A 20,452-nucleotide genomic window follows, 5' to 3' on the forward strand; every position below is an offset into this window, starting at 1 on the left:
GAGTGCTAAAGTGCCCAGAGTCCTAAAACCGCCAACACCATGTCAGAAAAAAGGCTAGAAGAAAGGCAAAAAGTTTAGGGATGGCCCTGAAAAAAGGGCCAAGTTCAACATTAATTTTTTCAGAATGTCTATTTACTAGCTAAAACTCTGACTTGATACTATTGGATCATCATAGAACTCTGCGTACATATGTTGATGCTTCATTTGTATGTAATTCAATTTCCTATCTGAAACACTAGTAACAATGATAGTTTGATACTTTCACAAATGTATTAGTTTCACTCATAAATGATACCCATGTACATTCTGAAAGAATGGACACAATAAACCATGTACATTCTGACAGAAAGGACCCAATAAACATAAAACAGATTTTTTTATTTTTTTATTATTTATACATTCACAGCAAATTGCACAAACAAGTTAAGAAAATCAAAATTCATGTATATTTATATTTACAAATTCATTGCAGCAAAGAGAGTTCAAATAATAATCCAGCATCTCATCCAGCCCACGATACTTGAACCCCTATCTTTCATTGTTCCATCAATTTTTCTGTACATTTCAACATCCACTATCAGTACTCAAAGTAATCCCGAAAAGCGCTCCAGATTTTTATACCCAATTTCTTTTTCCTCAAACCCCTAATTGAAAAGAGACCCCACTCCAACTTAAATAAACTATACATTTTAGCGCGCCATTGATGAAAATCAGGTGGTTTTTCCTGAAGCCAATCAGTAGCTATGCATAGCCGTGCAGCAGTCATAGCAAAGAAAATAAAATGCCTATATTGATACGAGCCGATCTTTCGGTATTTTCACCAACAGCATCATAGCAGATGTTATATCTACAGGCATTTTTATTACATGAGCAAGAAACTTTTCAATTCCTGTTATAAAACATTGAAGTTTTACACAACTGAAAAAAATATGTATACTATCTGCATCATCAGCCTTACAGCGAAAGCATTTACCATCATTCCCATCTCCCCATTTTGCCATTCGAAGCGGAGTGTAGTATAAATCAAACAAAGTTTTAAAAAATTGGGCTTTTAAATTTGCAGACATTAATGCTTCCTTGGATAACAAAAGCAAATCTTCTATAACTATTTCGGGATCCTCTAATGCGCTCACCAATTTCAAGCTGACTTTGTCTAGGTCATCCCTTTTCCCAGTAAGCAGTAACTGGTATAGCATTCCTATTTTTACCTGCTTAAATATATAATAAATAATCCTGTATTTGTAAAAATTAAAAAAATAAAAATCCTGGGAAAAATTGATCCTTTAACTCATCAACTGATTTACAAGTCCCATCCTCCTTATACATATCACCTAACATTCTCACCCCCTTCCTCTGCCACTTTATTGCCATGTCATCCGAAAATATCCCGGGAAGAAGCCTAAAAGTATTAAAAGGAGTATAATAAGAAATGTTCCCTATTGCCATTGTATTGGCAAACCATTTCCAAACCTTAAATGCAGCAACCACTACCTTAAAACGAGTCCGCTTATAATAACTCCCATCTGGCTCAATAAATAATGATTGTTTTGCAATTGAACCTAACTGCATTTAAAAAATAGGGGGGGGCCGAAGCCGCATCCTCAATGGACTCCCCCGTTATCAATACCCTCATCTTGAGTAAAAAACAAACTACATAATATAAAAAGAAATCAGGCACCTCCATCCCTCCCCTAGCAGATGGTAGTGTCATATATTTCATTGCCCGTCTAGGTCTACCTGGAGTCCCAATAAATTTACCACGCACCGACTGTAGAGCCTGTATCCTATCTTTGGCGATTTCTAGAGGTAATGACCTAAACACATAAAGTACCTTTGGTAGCACATTCATTTTTATAATATTTGACCGTCCAATAATGGTAAGATGTAGTCGTTCCCACCTATCCAGAGAGTTCTTAATTTTAACCATTAGTGTATTCCAGTTACCATCCACTAACTCGGTCATATTAGCCTTTAACTGAATGCCTAAGTACATAGCCTCTTTCACCACTCTCTCGTCCTGTCAAGCTAATGAGTCCGAACATAAAATCTGAGTTTTCGACTCATTTAATTTGTATCCCACTACTCTTCCAAACTCCTTCCCCAACCGCTCAATCTCTTTAATAGCGGTGCCTGGATTAATTGTTGCCACAGCAATATCATCCGCATACGCAAAAACAGAAAAAATGTATTCAGACACGCGGTAAGGTGGGATCAGGTTGCTTCGACTCAATAACTCAATAAAGGGGTTAATATATAGGGCAAACAAAAGGGGGGAGCACGGGCATCCTTGTCGAGTTCTCCGGGCAATATTTAAAGAATCCGAAAGTAGGCCCATAGCAGAGATCTTAGCCGTGGGGGTTAAATAAAGAGACTGTAAGGCAACAATACATTTTGATCCAAATCTCATTTCCTCCATAAGTCTCCACATATAACTCTACTGAACCCGATCGAACGCTTTTTCAGCGTCAAGTAGGATAAGCGCTAGCTCGTTTTTATTCACAGCTGCCATATCAAATAGCGTGATTACCTTGTTAACATGCTCTACCGTTCCTCTTTTTGGTATAAAACCATGCTGTTGTTGTGATACTAAAGACACCATGCATTCAGATAGTCGGTTGGCAAGGATTTTAGAGTAAATTTTATTGTCAGCATTTAGTAAAGATATTGGACGGTAGGATCCTACCTGGTCCGGCGGCTTACCCTTCTTGCAAAATACCGCTATCGTAGCGTCTGACCATGAGCTGGGAGGGGAGCCCGCCTGGGCCATCTGCTTAACAGCTAACAGCTCATTCTTAATAATTTTATAGAACTGTCTATAAACCTCACTAGATATTCTATCAGGGCCTGCGGCTTTACCAAAAGCAAGATTATTAACTGCTATTTCCAACTCCTCCTCAGTTATTAAGGATTCAAGTTCCTGAGCTAGTATAGGATCTAGTATTTTTAGGCCCACTGCGAGCATTTCCACCAACTCTAATCCATCCCCTATCCCCCTTTGCTGTGCATATAATTCAGAATAAAACTGGTGAAAAATGTTAAGGATCTGCTGAGGATCAGAATGGGACACGCCCATGACATCTTTCATCGCCTGAATGTTTCTGGCCGACACCTTCATCCGTAGCTGGACAGCCAACCTCTTCCCAATTGTTTCACTATACTCATGTTTTTCCATTCTAGATGTTAAATACTTTCTTGCGTTCTGTGGAAAAGTAAATTTTGTCATGTTCTGTGTCCCTACGTGTCATCCATCATATGTTATGTGTGCATGACCAATATGCATATGTATTCCCCATGTCCGATTAATGACGCAATTATAGTTGTGTCCACCTCTGGTATGCTAGTTTCCAGTCCTCGTGAATACTACGAATACCAGGCCTATGTAAAGCTACGTTGCCACGTTTCTCAGTGTGCACGTTATTTCATTATAAAGTCCCCGTTTCCAGGCCTCAACAGGGCCCGGACATCAGATTCAGCTCCTGTCTCCTGAAGCCTCGCTGAGGAGCGATCCAGCCCCCACCTGTATCCTCGACCCTTCACTTACTTCCTGCCTCGCAGTGCCCGGTGCAGCTTGGCTCTGCCTCTGAGTCTGCCAAGACTATGTTATGATTCCAGCTATCAGTTTAGTCCTCCTTCTCTGCATTCCTAAACTACTGAACTGCATCAATAGTTTCCGTCATTGTCTAGCCTATGCGGCTCCATATTAAGAGAAATACTGTATTTAATGGTCATTTAATATTCTTCATCACGCACTACATGTAGAATAAATGCCTGCTTCAGTCTTAGAGTCAGTTAGCTTTTCCCCTCATGACTTCTAGTTTATATCAACATGTTCCCTAAACATCAGATACTAGATAGGGTTTAGGTACATGTCGCTCCGACCCTCCAGACTTTAGTCTCTGCTCCTAGCACAGAGTTCATAGCCCCCAGCTTCTCCTAGTAACACGTCATTGCCAGTTTGCGCGCACCATTAGGTTAGAGGTCCCGGCTCCTTAGGTAGCCCCCTCCTATGTTTCCGCCCATTCATGACATATTCTGTTACGTTTGCATCACATGTCTATGTATACGCCCAGTTACACCTCTTTTTACTCTTATCTTTCGCGACTGCTACGCGTCACGCCTTCTGCTCCACCCACTGCTACGCCTACTGCAATGTAATGCTATGTGTTTGCGTTATGTATATATGCTCATGTAATGTTATTAAAAGTGAGCGCGCTCATCCCAGACCCAGCCCCAGCAGCTGCTGGGCCCTGTCATCCTATTCCTATGCAGGTTGTCCTGTTCCTGTCCTTATGCTGTATTAAACCTGCAAAACTCCTACTACCTCGAATCTTGACTCTTATTTATTGAGCTATCTGTTATGATATATGTCTAGTCAAAAATAGGGTATTATTTATTTATTTACCACATAATGGCGCCCGAACAGGGACTTGCCCTTTCCCCACGCGTCGGTGAAGCCACGCCGACCCCCTGACCCTCTGCAGTCGTGACGGAACTCTTCTGCGCAGTGGCAGATATTTCTGCTCAAGTATCCCTCAGGCCCACGGAGGAGAAGGAGGAGGCGGTCCAGCATCCAGACGAGACGGTGGAGGAACGCGGCGAGTCCCGACCAGAGCCCAAGCCAAGAGTCCAAGGTCCGAGGTATCCGGAGGTCCACCCGTAACTGAAGTCCGAGGTCCTAAGTTCGTCGTCGTAGCAGTCCAGTCCAGTCCGAGGCCTTCCGTTCTTGCTGCCCGGTGAGTACCGTTACTGGGGTGGTATCTAGACAGGGTCAATTTAATTGACTCTGGTCTGTGGGTTGGTGGTACACAGTCCCACAAACGAAGTGTCCACTTCGGTGGATGCGGGTCCTGACGTGTCTCTTTATGAGACCGGTAAGTTTCGTACTGTTTCAGCAGTGCATCTAGTTTCTGTTCTAGTCAGTTTCTGTTCTCGAGAAAATTCATGTGTTCTGTTCTCAGTATTTCCAGGTAGTATTCTGTCCGAACTGTTATTTTAAATGTTTTTCATGTATTTTAATGTCGTGGTATGAATGGGAAATAAGTATCGTGTTTATTGTGTATTGTATTGTGTCTAGATTACTGTTCAGTCATGCCCATATTTTCCAAGTTACGTCAGTTAAAAACTAGAAAGGGTCTGCTGGAAGCAGCAGTTCCCGTCCCGCCCAGGGACAGTCCAGGTCATTTTATGTATCAGAAGCATGGCATAAGCGCCATATTGTATCTAGATTTATGGGTAGAGTATACCAAACAGTTAGAGGAAAAGTATAGATGGCCCGTATCGGGTACATGGGACGCCGAGTGCATCATGCGAGTAGAAGAAACATTATGGAAAAAGAAAGCCAGACAATCACAGAAAGATGCCATCGAGTTATGGCGCAAAGAAGCTCATAAAAGAACCGAAAAAGAAATCAGAAAGTCAGAATTAAGTAGAGAATCCCAAGAACGAGCCCAAGAAAGAGAATTAATCGAGATAGGTGAACGAGTTAGAACTGAGCAATCAGACAGACAGAGGAATGCCCTCATTAAGGGTATGTATCCTCTTCTTGCCGAGGGCTTGCCAAAAGCGACCCCGGAGGCATCCAGTAATTTCCCGCCACCATTAGTTCCGACCAAGCTACGTCACAAACCGACCGCAGCTGATATTTTTATTTCGTCCTATCTGGACGACACAGTCCCCGAATATGCAAATCCTGTTCGCACTCCGCCAGTCCCTGTAAATCAGGTAATTCCTGCTCCTCCAGACACCGGGGTGCCCTTAACAGCTCCCCCGGGTCAGCCCGCCATACAAGTCCAGCCCACGTTACAATTACCGACCCTGCCAGGACGGAAAGCATCAGTTGATGATTCTAGTTTAGGGGCCGCAGGAGGAGGTCTTCCTCAAACCCCGCCGCCATACAAACGTTTATCAGCACTCGAATTACATGCTCAAGCATCACAGCGTACTCCTAAGAGTAATAAGTCTGTCTCAGAAATCAGGCAAACCCTTGGCGAATGTGTCTATGACCCAGTTCCAGGCGAGTTTAATATGGTTTTATATTCCGTACGCGTAAGGAGAGTGACCGAGTATCTAGTCACCCTGCCGAATATGAAAGAAGATCTAGACAGGATATATCGTTTCATCCGTACAGGAGATGACCCACAAAGTATTAGTGATGCCATGTCTCAAAGGAAAGCCGAGATTCAGCGTATGATATTAAAGTTCTTAATTAACTGTCTAATAAGAGAACAAGATTACCCGTCTAAAGACCCGGAAGAAATGAAAACTCTAACAAAGTGGAGTGATAATATAGCCGAAGGAAAGCACAATACCATTGGTGCCATGGAAAGTATGTACAAGAAAATCCGTAGAGAGATAATAAAGATACACGAACAGCGTAAAGCAGCACAAGTAAGCGAGAAACAAAGTACCTCTGATCCTGAAGAGGAAGACGATGAGAATACTGCCAGAATAGCGTATGTAGGAAAACCCAGATTTCCAGATCGCCATTTACGTCTAGAACCCAAGTCTATTTTCCATCATCCAGCACCAGAACAAGGTTCCCTAGAACAAGTATTTCAAGCTACCGATCACATTCTGAAATCACGAATCGGTTATAGTGAGTTAAGTACCATGCATGAACAGGAAATAGTTCGGTCAGCAGTCAGATGGATTACTGATTCTAGAAATAGTGGCACAAATGTTTCTGAAATTGCCCCCAGCCAAGCAGCGACTGGTGGGTATGTATATGATTCAGCACCTCATTACACTGTATGAGGGTCAACATTCTGATCCAGGTCCGTTACACGATATCCTGAATGAATTACTCCAGTATAAATGGAGAGGTCTAGGTACCGATTTAATTAGTGTCATTTTAGAACAACGTCATAAATATAGAACATTCTTGAACCCGCATTTTGTTCATGTCTCACCCCCAGAAATTGCTGCTCCCAGAGTCTTAAATGTGACTTTTTTTTATAGTGACTAGCTTCACTAAATCTCAGTAGCCAGTTGCGTGCTTCGCCTTCTAAAAGTAACTCATATACATCCGGAGGAGCGTCGTCATCCCTCCACTGGTCGTTGATCTTACCACCCAGAAGAACTCAGATATATTGCATCACCGCAGCCCAATAATATGCTCTTAAGTCAGGTACTGCCCAGCCTCATCTCTCCCTAGAGAGGGACATAAATCTGAGTGCCCTATTTGTCTTCCCTTGAGCCCAGATAAACCGGTTTATCATTCTCTCCATTTCTTTAAACCAGTTATTGTCAAACTTCAGGGGTATCGTCCTCAATAGATATAAGACTTTTGACAGAAATATCATTTTAATTATGTTACATCTTCCCACAATCGAGAGGTGCAGATTATTCATCCTATTGAGGTCTCTCTTAGATTTCTGTATAACTGGAATGAGATTCTTCTCAACAACTTTAGTTAAATCTGAGGTTATGATAACCCCTAGATGAGTAGCTGAATCAGTCACTCTTGGATCTAACAAGGTGGTCTTATCATTGACTACAATTTGTGTCTTCCCACGATTAAGTCTGTAACTGGAAACTGCCACAAAGCATTCTGCCTCATGTTCTATTTTAGCTAAAGCCACAGATGGATTTGCGGCCGTTATTGCCAGGTCAGCTGCATAAACCAAGATCTTTGTTTCAAAGTAGTTGAGCCACATTGGGAGGATATCTCTATTTAACTTATTTCTCCAGATAAAAGGGTCAAAATAAAAAGCAAAAAAGAGGGAAGAGCAGGGGCATCACTGCCTCGTACCTCGCGTAATATCAATTGGATCGCTCTGTCACCATCACCCGGAGTCGGATCTTCAGATTCCTACACAGTACCTAAATAGCTTTTATGCACCCCTTGCCTATGCTTACATTCTCAAGCGCAGTCCAAAGAGAGCCCCACGAGACCCTATCAAACGCCTTCTCCGCGTCCAGCAGTATAAGCGCCATAGGGTCTCGTGTGACAAGGTGCTCAGCCTTGCCCCTCCCTGGAACGAACGCATGTTGGCAAGGCGATATCACCTTCCCTATGATGGTGCTAAGATGATTCGCAAACATTTTGGACTAGATCTTTGCATTGCTATTCATTAGGCCAATCGGCCTATAAGATCCGGGTTCATTAGGGGGCCTACCTTTCTTTAAAAAGATAATCATACTAGCTTCTGCCCATGACTGTGGAGGTGTTTGCCAACTCTGTGCCTGGCGCATTGCAAAACTTAAATCTTCTCTCAGAATTGAAAAAAAGTCTTCTAGAATTGTAATGGGATTAGATCAGGGCCAACCGCCTTGCCTGATGGCAAATCTTGAATGGCTCCCTGAATTTCTTCATCTGAGAATCTAGCCTCCATGCCCATGGAGTCTTCTATTAAGAATGTCTCGACTGTAGCTGAGGCTAAATAATCCTTTACATCCTTAATGACACTAACAGTATCCTCCCTATATAGATTTCCTTAGGTGCAGTAGCTACAAATTTTTAATCTCCAAGATGTCTCCCCTGGTAACTGTCTGTCTAGTTCTTACGGCTAAGATATGTCCAACTTGCTCAGTAAATTCATGGTGAGTTTGTCTCCATGCAAAAACTTCCCTGCTGCTTTTGCTGCCATGATTTCACCAGCTGCAGCCTTTGCTAAGGCTATCTTCTAAACAATCTTGTCTATATTAAGGCTGGAGCCAATATCCCTAGCCAGTTGTTCTTCTAGATCCATATTTGCTCTATCTATGTCCCCCATCTCTATTTTTTTGTTCTTGTTCCATTTCAGAGAATAGCTCATAGTTTCTCCCCTAATGCCAGCCTTGAGCGCATCCCACACCACCCCATATCCAGCACTCCCCCTGTTAATCTCTAGAAATTCCTTAAGCCACTTATTCATATGCTGAACATAATTCAAGTCCTGCAGTAAGGCCTGTACAAAGGTCCAGCACGTTACCTGAGCCCTCCCAACAAAGTATTGGACCTCTAACACCAAGGGACTATGACCTGAGACCACTTTTGGGAATTTCTTAATCTTACAGAGGTAAAGGAGAGATGAGGAGACCAGAAAATAATCTAGACGTGCTATGGCCCTATGTGGTGCTGAATAGCACGTGCTACCCATCCCCTGGGGAATCAATTGCTCCTACATTTCTATGAGCCCATTATCCTCCATCATTTGAACTAGGGCCCTATGGCCTTTCTTTTTCCGGCCCACAAATTTACTTGGATCCCCTTCCACAAACCCATCTAAGCCATTAATATTAAGATCCCCGCACATTATGATCGGGAGTGGCCAATTAGCCAGTTCCGTATTTACATGATTGAATATTTCTAGATCGTCTACCGTTGGCCCGTAAATGGAACAGAGCAAAAAATTGAACCCTTTCACTTGGCATTCCACGATTACCCACTGACCAAACTTATCGGTTAAGCAAGTTTTAACCATTATTCCCTTATCTTTGAGCTAGTATTGCTACTCCCCGGGTCCTAGTCCCCTATGAAGTACATGCTATCAGGTGGAATCCCAGCTGCTCTAAAATAATCTTTCGTGACCCCTCAATGTGCGTCCCCTGTAAGCAAACAATATCAGCACGCAGGGACTTAAGATATTCCTTCACCGTCCTTCATTTGACGGCATCGTTCAACCCACATATATTTATTGTTGCTATTAGCATACTGTATATAACGTGTCACTTGGAGCCCATTCCCTTCTCTACCTTTTTCAGCTATTTGGTTTCCAAAACTACTTTTGTTACAAGATGGTGTTTTTCCTTCTTTTCCCCCTCCCACTCCTCCTCCCAATAGCCCCCTGCCCCGACGTATCCCCAACCTGCCCTCCCTGCCCTCGAAGGCCACCCCCACCCTGCTCCCCCCACCCATTGTGTGTAGCAAGTAGGCCTATGGTCTCAGTGATGGAGCCTGAGAGTGGTACCCCCTTGCTGCCTTACAGCCTATTTGCTAGATGCTCTTGTGATTGTTGATTTCTTTTTTCTAATCCTCTTTGTTTGATCCCCGCCCTTTCCCCCTCATTCCCCCTGTGCTTTTCCTTTTTTTTTTTTTTTTACTCGTGTTACCCTTTAATAATCATGCTGTATTCCCATCAATGAATACCCAAATGAGCCTCCCTCAGTTTTTAGAGAAGCCATATAAACTTTGGCTAGAATCTCTGAGGTAAAGACTCTGGAAGTGTTCTTATAGATCATCTTTAGTCTTGCAGGATTCATCAGATATGCTTGCGCTCCCGTGGCTTGACACGGCTGAATCAGTTCTCTTAATTGCCAGCGTCTTTCCATGGTAATGTGGCAATAATCTGGCTTCGTGAAGAAGGACTGGTTCTCGAAAGTCCGTCTGGCATTCGGGCGAGCCCTAGAGTATACCTCTACTCGAAGCAGGAAATTCACCAAAAAAAAATGAGGATTGCCCTTGGCATTGTGGTTCCATCCCTACTTGGTTGTGGAGGCTTCCTAGGCGTCATGGAAAAGCGAAGAACGCGCTGTATCCCAGCCTCCCAATCCCAATGCTGAAGTTCTGGAAATGCCACCTTCATCAACCCCAAGAATCCGGAGGTTATTGCGTCTTTGCCTGTTTTTGAAATCCTCCATTTTCCATTGAAGATCAGTCAACTGCTTATCGTGTGTTTCCACCTGTGCTTGAGTTCTAACCAGGTAACTTCTAGTGTACTTGTGCGTTCCTCAGCCTGAGTCAGTCTTACGTTAGTATCCGTGCATGCCATGGCCATTTTTCTTACTGCACCTTGAAGGTTCTTTGTTGCCAGTCTGTTTTTATTTCCATCCATTCGGGTTTCTTCCTGTAATTGCTTAATTGAGTCAAATATCATTTTTAAAGAGGGTGCAGCTTCCTCCTCTTGTCCTGTAAGATCCGGATAGGTACTCCTAGCAGTCGAATAGTCCCATTTTAAAGTAGGGTCCGTACTTCCTCTGAGGTGCCCTTCTTCATCTTTTTCCCATATTTGTGAGTCTCTTTGTTTCTTCAGAAGTTTCTTTTTTCTAATAACTGTGTCTTTCTGTGGCGTGCCAGAGCTGGAGGTGGAACTGGAGAGCTGAATATTGCTGCTAGCTGCAGCTTCAGAAGGACTAAGTTCAGAGCCATCGGTCACCGAGAAGAACTTGTCCCCTAGGTCTAACATATCTTCTGGCCCCTTGCTTACTGATCTCTCCTCAACTAACAAGTTAGTATTCAGTGTTCCATGGTACCAGCTAGATATTCCTGCACCAGAGAGGGACCGGTTATACTACCAGGGTGTTCTCCTTCAATTAACACTAAATGGCCCTTTTCGGAGACAACTGATGGGCTATAGTTATCACCATTTTGAATTTTCTCCGCAGAGGTCTCGCCTTGGAGCTCAGTCATCTGGACTACCACATTATCCACTTGCTGTATGTTACTAGCAGAATCCCCCATGTGAGTCAGTCTTTGTCCCTGCTTAGTATTGTTTGTCTCGCTTTGCCCGTTCTTTCCCACCTTAGAATTCGGCAATGTAAGTGAGTTGTCGCTATTAGGAACTGGCGGGGTTGTGGAGAAGAAATCTATGATGCTGTGTTGCCTCCCCAAGTCAATTAGCCCAACTTTTGTCCCTTATACCCCCGTGCCACAGCCGTTTATTTCTCCTTGTATCAGTACATCGCGCTCTCACCTTTCTTACAGCAGTCCTGGGTCATTTTGCCTTTTACCAAGGCACTGTTGCTCACACTCATGGGTCCTGCTGTTTTGGCTCCCTTAGAGCCAGCTGTCCCAACGTTATTTCTGAGCTCTATACTCATCTGTAGGTCAGGAGCTTTCCCTCACGTCACCCGGGTTGCTTTTGGAGGCACCCTTTCTCTCTCAGCTTGTTTAGGGCACCTTCACGTCGTCAGCCCCTCCACCCTTCCTGACGTTCCAGCTCCGACGTCTCTGGCCCCTCCTCTTCGCCCGTCCTTGATGGCTATCGAACAGAGCTCCTCCAACAGCAGCCAATACCACTGTCAAAAGTGCCTCAGCTACCACGAGGGGGTCCGAATCAACTACCCCCATCCGGTGAGTCATGGAGGAAGGATTCTGGTCCGTTATTACAGCGATTTAGCCAAGCAGCATCAACTGTTTAAACCTTACAGCATACCCGGCAGCAAAGGGTGATCTATGCGGCTGTCAGTCAGGTGCAATCTTTGTTTGGGCTCCCGGCTTTATGGTATTTTTTATTTTTTTTACATTTCCGTCTGTATTTATCCATGGTTTTTTTTGGGGGTGATTTTATCTGTATTTATCCACTTTTATTTGTGTCGCAAGCCAAAAAAGACGCTGCAGCTAGTATTTTTTCACATTTATTTAAATAGACAATGGGCACTTGGTTGTTATAGGTTTAGATAGATTTATGTAGATGGGTGAATAGGTTATTGCTTTGAACAAAGAGGTCCTTTTGTTATTTGTCATTCATAGCTCACTGTGCTTTATTAGAAGGATTAACATTTATGAAATGCATGTGGCTCCTACACCTTGTAACCCCCACTGTCTTAATAAACACATCCTCCACATTGATTTACACACATATGATTTATTGTCAATGTATAATGGGTAACTGTAATATAAAGCGCTCTGACACCCTGCAATGGGATGAGTAGCGCTATAACACTATAGAAGAACTAAGCAAAATAAAGGTATTTACATTTTTATTTGTGTAAATACTGGGACAGACCAGCACATCTAACATTCCTGCAGTGCATACCTATCTATTTTATATAGAGCCTAAAGAGCATGCCTGGAAAGTGATAAACTTTCTACATTTGTTTTCCCTCCATTGCTTTTAGGTGTGCATCCTCTCCCCACCCCCATAGCCCCAGCCAGGATACTACAACAAAAGGAGGCCTGATAGCCTGATGGCCCCTTACCGTCTCATCTGCCTTTATTATGGCAGATGAGACGGTATGCCCAGACGTGGGTCCTGTGCTCTCCATGCCTCTGGAGTCAAACTATCCTGGCTGATGAGGGGTGAAACCCCGAAACCGGTCTTAGGATGCTTGTTTCCAGTCCAGGGAGGACCTGGCCTGGCAGTTCGGGCTGGACTGTTCCCATTGGGCCCAGAGTCAAGACTGATTTGCATATGGCTGGGTCCAAACTGGAATCGATTGGTGAGCAAAAAAAGATGGATTTAGGCCCAGATCTCTTTACTGGGGTGAATGTATGACATTGTTCTGCATTCTGTCCATCAAGTGCTCTTTTTGCATTTGTCACCCGAGTAGGACGGGAATGCCCAGACGTGGGTCCTGTGCTCTCCATACCACTGGAGTCAAGCTATCCTGGCTGAAGACGGGAGAAACCCCAAAATCGGTCTTAGGATGCTTGTTTCCAGTCAAGGGAGGACCTGGCCTGGCTGTTCGGTCTGGACCACTCCCATTGGGCACAGGGTCAAGACTGATTTGCATATGGCTGGGTCCAAACTAGAATGGCTTGGTGAGCAAAAAAACGATGGATTTATGCCCAGATCTCTGTACTGGGGTGAATGTATGAGATTATTCTGCATTCTGTTCATCAATTGTTCTTTTTGCATTTGTCAACCGAGTGGGATGGGAATGCCCAGACGTCGGTCCTGTGCTCTCCATGCCACTGGAGTCAAGCTATCCTGGTTGAAGAGGGTTAAAACCCCAAAAACGGTCTTAGGATGCTTGTTTCAAGTCCAGGGAGGACCTGGCCTGGCAGTTCGGGCTGGACTGCTCCCATTGGGCGCAGAGTCAAGACTGTTTTGCATATGGCTGGGTCAAAACTGGAATGGCATGTTGAGCAAAAAAACTATGGTTTTAGGCCCAGATCCCTTTACTGGCGTGAATCTATGACATTGTTCTGCATTCTGTCAATCAATTGTTCTTTTTGCATTTGTTATGGCACCTCCAGGAATGGCGCACTTCCACTTTAACGCTCTTCAAAGAATGACAAGAAAACAAAAGTAGCGCTTAACTGGCAAACTCAGCAAAGAGGTGCCAATGTGTTCGAGTGTGAATAGACCCAATCTGGCCACTTTGCTTCTGATGTGCATGGATTATTTTATCTTTACATGCTTAGAACAGTTTTTTTCTCCATCCCGAGGCTGTACTTAGCAAGAGAAAAATGTCAGATAAAGACGACATTTCCAGCAAAAGTGATTTTATTTTTTTATCCAAAAAGCTAGCTTCCGAAGCACCTCAAATCGGGCTGACCAATTCACAAATGCAAACATGCTACGTTATTGTAGCTACAAAAAAATCTCTTATTTCACATATTTACTACCATTTTTCCATTTATATTTATAAATACAGACAAAGGAAAAATATTTTTCTATCTGTATTTATATGCAAAAATCCGTTTAAACGGAAAACCGGGAGCCTTATTTATAACTTTAAATACATCAGATATGGGATATCTTACATATGACCACTCATCAAGAAGAGCAATATTGAACCAGATGATTCTGCCACCCAACATTACAATCTTGAACAGCCATTTCCTTGGAAAACTAAAAGAAAATCATTTTCTCAGATCTTCACCTTCTTTAAAGAAGACAAACTGCTATCGGACCAATATACTCCGTTTCACCCAGAGACAGGTATGGGGTCTGATCTACTCTTCATCTGAAAACCACAGTGGATAGAATGGGTGTTGCTGCAGTTCGTCTCCTTGATGTTTCTGCTTCTTGTAACACCGTTTATCCTCACACCCTTTGAGGAACACTATAAGAAATGGAAATCTTTCACTAGATCTTTCCCTACCTCTCCAATAGATCAAGCATTATTTCAGTACCTCCACTCACTTACATAGTCAAGTTCAGGGCAATCTAGGATCAAGCATTGCACCACTTTATTGTCAACTTCTACTTCAGCCTACTTCCAGCACTCTTTGATTCAATCAACATAACATGCTGTAACTATGCAGATGACATAATGTTCATCCTGGAATTAGACAATCCCAGTGCTTCTGATAACGCGACTAGTAAAGTATCTCCAAGCCATTGACCAATGGATGTTAAGAGATTACATTGAAATAAATACAACCCAACGTGGGATCCTCCTGCCTGGAACTGGAAGATCGGCCATCTTCTTACAGTCTGACCCCTGAAACTTTGATCTCCACTAATGACAGAAGTGACTGAAATGGAAGCAAATATGGACTCCATCCCTTACAAGATCTGGAAAAGATAATGGAAACACTGCCAGCAGTACAGTGAGGTGCAGCTTCATTTGGAGGCACTAACTACATCAGCTCTACTAACCATTACCTTAACAGTCATATTAAGAGTGGTTTAATAATCTACAAGTTGTCCTGTTTCTGTGGTGAATTGAGACAACAACTATTCCGCAATTCCATCGGTCCCATTTAGCTAAGACAGTTCAGAGTATCTTGCAATAAAAATCTGTACTAGTTTCCACGAGTGGTCATCTCTGGCATGGCTCCGGATAAGATTTGTGACCACTTATTAAGAATATAGCACCCATTTCTAGCCACTGTTTGAGTCATGAATTGCAGTCTGATCATAGCATGTGTAGAGTCTAGCCAACACGTATATAATTCACCGCTCATGCCTTTTCAGCACTACAAATGCTCTATGCAGAAATGTATTGAACTGTAGTGTAGTTCCTATAGTCCCAATAGGCTCTGCGCATTGGAATAATATCTTCAGTAGTGTAGACGTAGGACTGAGGTTAACTAGGTCTCTACTGACTATATTAGACTTAAGTTTTTTGCCAGCTTGCTCAGAGTTCACTAGAAACTTTCTCGAATAAGCGAGGAGGAGTTTAACCTCCCTGGATAGACAAGAAGGGATTTAGTTTCTGACAACCATAAAACATGACAACTTTGCTCTCCCTGAATAAGAGTATATCTCTAGAGTCGTGTGAAAACAAAAGACAGCTATTTCACTCAGTCAATAAGTGCGTACTTAGTTTCACCAGATTGCAGAAAAAAAGAGAGACGGGCGTTTTCAATAAAAGGTGTTATTTATTGAGCAGTCTCTTTTCTCATACAAGAGAAATGAATTGCTACAATTGCAATACTTATAGTTAAGTAAAGTGCATACAGTAAAAGCAGGATTATGAAATAATACTGTAAAAGCATTGATATGGTTTCTTAGCCATATGATACTTTAAAATGGATAAAATAGATGCATACATATATACATTGACTCATCGTACTCAACTGGTGCTTCTAACTACGCCTACCCCGGTGTACCTGACCTAAGCCTAATACGTGGGAAGGAGTAAGCAAGTAGCAGTTTAAGTTAAGTTTGTTTTGCCAAGAATCTGACTCAAGAATTCTCTGTAAGGGTTTAGTCAGTTCAGTACCTGGTTATTAGATATTAGAAGGCAGGAGGTCTGGTATCTCTCTCTCAGGACTCGGTATCCCAGTCACCCGCAAGGGTAAGCTGGAAACGCCGGAGGCTGGATTTCTCGGCAAGAGAAAAGACAGCGTCTTTCTCAGCGCGTCAAAAGGGAGGGGCAGCGTCCGTGGGCTCTCGCATCAGCTGGGCTCTCGGGCAAGTAGTAGCTGCTCCAGATTCATCACCACCGTGTGTTTGCTTAAGGCAACGTTGGTATATCTATACCTGAAAGGTGCCGGGTTTGACGTAAGGCTGGACATAAGACGTCAATAAAGATGTCACTAAGAACTGGTCGTTCTTACAGTGCTTTACAGGAGTTCTCGGAAGAAATCAAAACAAAGCAGTGGGGATTTCCCAGGTTGCTGGAGGCTTGGATTTGTTTAAGAACTCGGTGTGCTTTCTAGGAGGCTGGAGGAGTAGGCTTGCTTAATGTGACAGCATGCGCTATGACTGAATTATGAAAAAGGGTTTCTATGCCGTTGTAGGGATATTATTGATTTATAACCGGGCAAGGGCAAAGAACAGGAATATCGATTCAGGTACCTAGATAAACACACTACACTTTTACTAAATCTTAGGTCAAAGAGAACCGAAATGTATGTAAATTACCTCCATTCATTGGGTCAATGAGGAATCTGATACGCACTGTACTATGACATATATATTGAAAGTGTTGAATCCAGCAAAACTGAGATGTGACCCAATGTGCCACTGTCATATGTATATGCATAATGTCCTAAATCCATCAGAAATGAAATGTAATTAAACACTTGAGTCAAATGCTCCGGTTCCTCTGCCCAACAGAGCAATGCCATTATTTCTAAATTAATAAACTGTATGCTAAGTAGTTGCTTGAGTGACAGATAATATGGCTGCAGGCATGATTGCTTCTAGACAATTTGCATGACAGACTTTATGACCATCCACATGACAGCATCTCTTATTATGTGAAAGCATGCTATCTCTCACTCCTTTGATTTCAACCTCATGCATAGGCACAGAGATAAACATGATAAAAGAACATCTCTGGTCCTTATGCTCAGCACTCCACTACACATATAGGCCAAATAACCTACAAATTCCTTCATCTGCAACTCTTCCCTAGGGTAGTATGCTACCCATCTGCAAAGTGCTTCAGAGCCTCACCAGGGGTAGGAAGTGTTGTATGAATGCAACTATACTGCAAGAGACCATGGGGCATGTTACCAACAAGTAGCGATATTTATCGCTAAATAGGCTTAGCGACGATTTTTTTTAATCGCTGCCTATCTCTGGATATGGTAGCGGAGAAAACATGCTATTAGCAACGTTTTTCTCCATTGTGCTAAAATATCCAGCGATAGCGGTGAAATGCGTGAATATCGCTGAGAATACAGCGATATTCACGCATTAGCGACAAAATGCTCTTAGCCATGTTATCCACCTCCCATTGGATAACATGGCTAAGAACTGGTCTGGGCAGGTGTTAGTATTTGGAGATATTTGCACTTAGCGCGAATATTTCCAACGCTACGCCTGCCTTGCTAATAGGTGATAGCAACCTTAGCGACTGCTTTCAGTCGCTAACTGGTTGGGTACGCCCACTTTGCATGTCATTAGCGATAAACATCGCTGACATGCAAAGCGGGCCCCAAACCGCTCGCTATCGCCTAAAAGCTGTCGCTAACATTAGTTAGCGACAGCTTGCTAATAGGGCGATGGAATTATCGCCGCTTAGCGGCCAAAAACGGCCGCTAAATCAGCGATAATTGCCTATTGCCCCCCTTGGTAATATGCCCCCGAGTTCTATGCAGTAAGAATGCATGGCCGCTATTATGCTTTACTTTTGATTTTAAGATCTATAGTGGCTGTCGAACTGTGAAACAAAACGTATGACTTAATAGCGCTTCACAACAAAACAAGTACTAAATTAACGTTGACTCAATGGGCCATATTAAGTGCTTTAAATTTGATGTGCACTTTTAAAAGAAACCGAGACAGACACTTGACATAAAAAATCTTTACTACGAGGCTAATCATTACATATCCCTGTTTTAAATTGTAAACATGTAAAAAAACAAAACTCTTGAGTGTGCTGTTCCAATAATGTCCCAAACCCCCCTGTTGTAACGTATTTTGGTTTCTACAATAAAGTCCCCAAGGGACCCCAGCTGCCATACTGTTCTATATAAAGCACCTCATGTTTGAGGTCTGCCTACTACAGTAAAAATGTTTTCTGCAATGTGGCCCCTGATTCCTATTGGAGTTACGTCTGTGGTGTATCAGAGGTTTCAGGCTTTGAACATTTTCAGGAGGGAGAGCTAATTAATATATGTGATGGCATCACAGAAAGAGATGCACATGAACTTTGGCACAGTGACAGCACAGGAAGTAAGACTAGTAAAGTGATCTAAACAATGAAATACATAAAAAAATACAGAATAGCACCATCGGGTTACTAAGGAGGACTTCAGGCTTACAAAAGTAGTGGAGCAGGACTGTGAAGTGCTCAAAGCATCTCTCTAGTAGGAGCCTTCTCTTAGGGTGGAATTGCTTCTAGAAATCTCAACATCTCTCAGAAGCTGCTATAGATCAGTCCTCTCACCAGAGACACATTTAGAAATCTGCTTCTTTCCCTTCTCACCAGGTGTGACATTTAGTCTACTGTTAGACCTCGAACGACCTCAAATGTGTGAGTCTCACTCATAATTAGTGAGACTTAAGATCTCCGCAATATCAAATGCTTAAAGAAACATACAATGGTTTACATAATTTATCATGATAGAGAAGAGCTGTGAAGTTATCAAAAGATGGTTTGTAGCTTTACAAAAGGATGTACAAAACGCCTTCATTTATAAATATTTGCAGGGGTCCCAAGAGCTGAACTTAGAATCTCTGTGCTGTATCACATATAGTTAACACCTCAGCTACATTTTTGGGCTGATCGGTGTCTTAGGCACTTTAAGAGCTAGACCAGCACTATTGTACCACCTTAGAAAGCGGTAAATGGAAATGTGCTAAAATATCTTTGAAAGCATGTAATGATTTTGGCTGGAAATGTGACAGCATTTGTTTTACAGATTAAAAAGAAATTACAAAACAACTTACACAAAATCAACATCACAACATATTTAAAACAGAATAGGGCACAAATCTGCTAAACAGACCGAAAACAACAACACAATCTCAATAAAACACATCACAGTGCATTAATGCAGCACAGAAACACAGCAGCACAAAACACATCACCACCACAACAAAATGGCACACAACAAATGTACACAAACGTTCGTCACACTTTATCACCTCCAGATTCCTGTTTTTATAGTATGGTGGAAAAGATGTTTGGAGCAAGCACTGGCTTAAATTTATGACGAATATACATAAAATAGCCCCAGTCCAAAAATGCTTTTTAATTCACTCCTCTGCATTTCAGAATGACAAACAACCTAATGTGGAGCGTTTTTTTGCAAAAATACATTACTCCTGCTCATCAAAAACCAGTATGAAACTGATGCACGTTCAATAGTTTGTGAATTGAGTTTATTGTTTCTGTTTTACAGGAGACATGCCAAAATCTTGACAAATATTTGAAGGATGTATTGAATCCTTATATCATAAATGTGACGCTGGCAACAAACATGTGCAGCGAGCTGCTATGTGGGGGCAAAGGAGCCTGTGCCAGGAAGTCAAGGAATAGCAACGATTACCTGCACCTGAATCCACAGGTCTTCGAAATAAAAATAGAGGCATCTGGGAACTATTCAGTCATTGGCCAGCCAACCGCAGAAGAGGTCCAGAGACTGGCAGAGCGATTCATGTGTAACTGCTACATGGGCAGTGACTGTAAGCAGGCAGCCAACCTGAAAAGTATGACAGAACTCTCCATCTGCACTACCCAAGACATCTGCATCACCGCTGGTGCTATAGAACATCCATGATCAAAACGCATGCCAATAGTGGGTCTTCATGCATATTTTGCAATTTAAGGAATAATTTGAACTGCTGATAAACTACTTCTCATGGCTTAGGTTCATGTTTGCTGGTTTGTATAAACTGCACCATTGTTTTGGAAGGCTAGGGGGACAGTCTGAAACATTGAGGCATATTTACAAGCCCCTATCACCACCAGAATATCACTTTTTCTGATGCCCTGGTGGCGTAGCGCAATTCTCCAT

The 20,452-nt window shown here is 42.7% G+C and overlaps 1 protein-coding gene across 1 annotated transcript in view; it reads left to right on the forward strand.

Annotated features, from left to right (window-relative positions):
• Positions 1 to 20,231, forward strand: part of LOC144822912 (hyaluronidase-5-like) — a 329,502-nt gene extending 309,271 nt beyond the window's left edge. The window contains exon 4 of the mRNA XM_078680942.1: positions 19,838 to 20,231. Coding sequence (XP_078537068.1) covers positions 19,838 to 20,215 — 378 coding nt within the window. The 3' untranslated portion in view covers positions 20,216 to 20,231. The remainder of the gene's footprint in view (positions 1 to 19,837) is intronic.
• Positions 20,232 to 20,452: the final 221 nt, after the last annotated feature.

Source organism: Lissotriton helveticus, chromosome 1_1 (genome assembly GCF_964261635.1).
Source record: "Lissotriton helveticus chromosome 1_1, aLisHel1.1, whole genome shotgun sequence".
In the NCBI taxonomy this organism is placed as follows: Eukaryota; Metazoa; Chordata; class Amphibia; order Caudata; family Salamandridae; genus Lissotriton; species Lissotriton helveticus.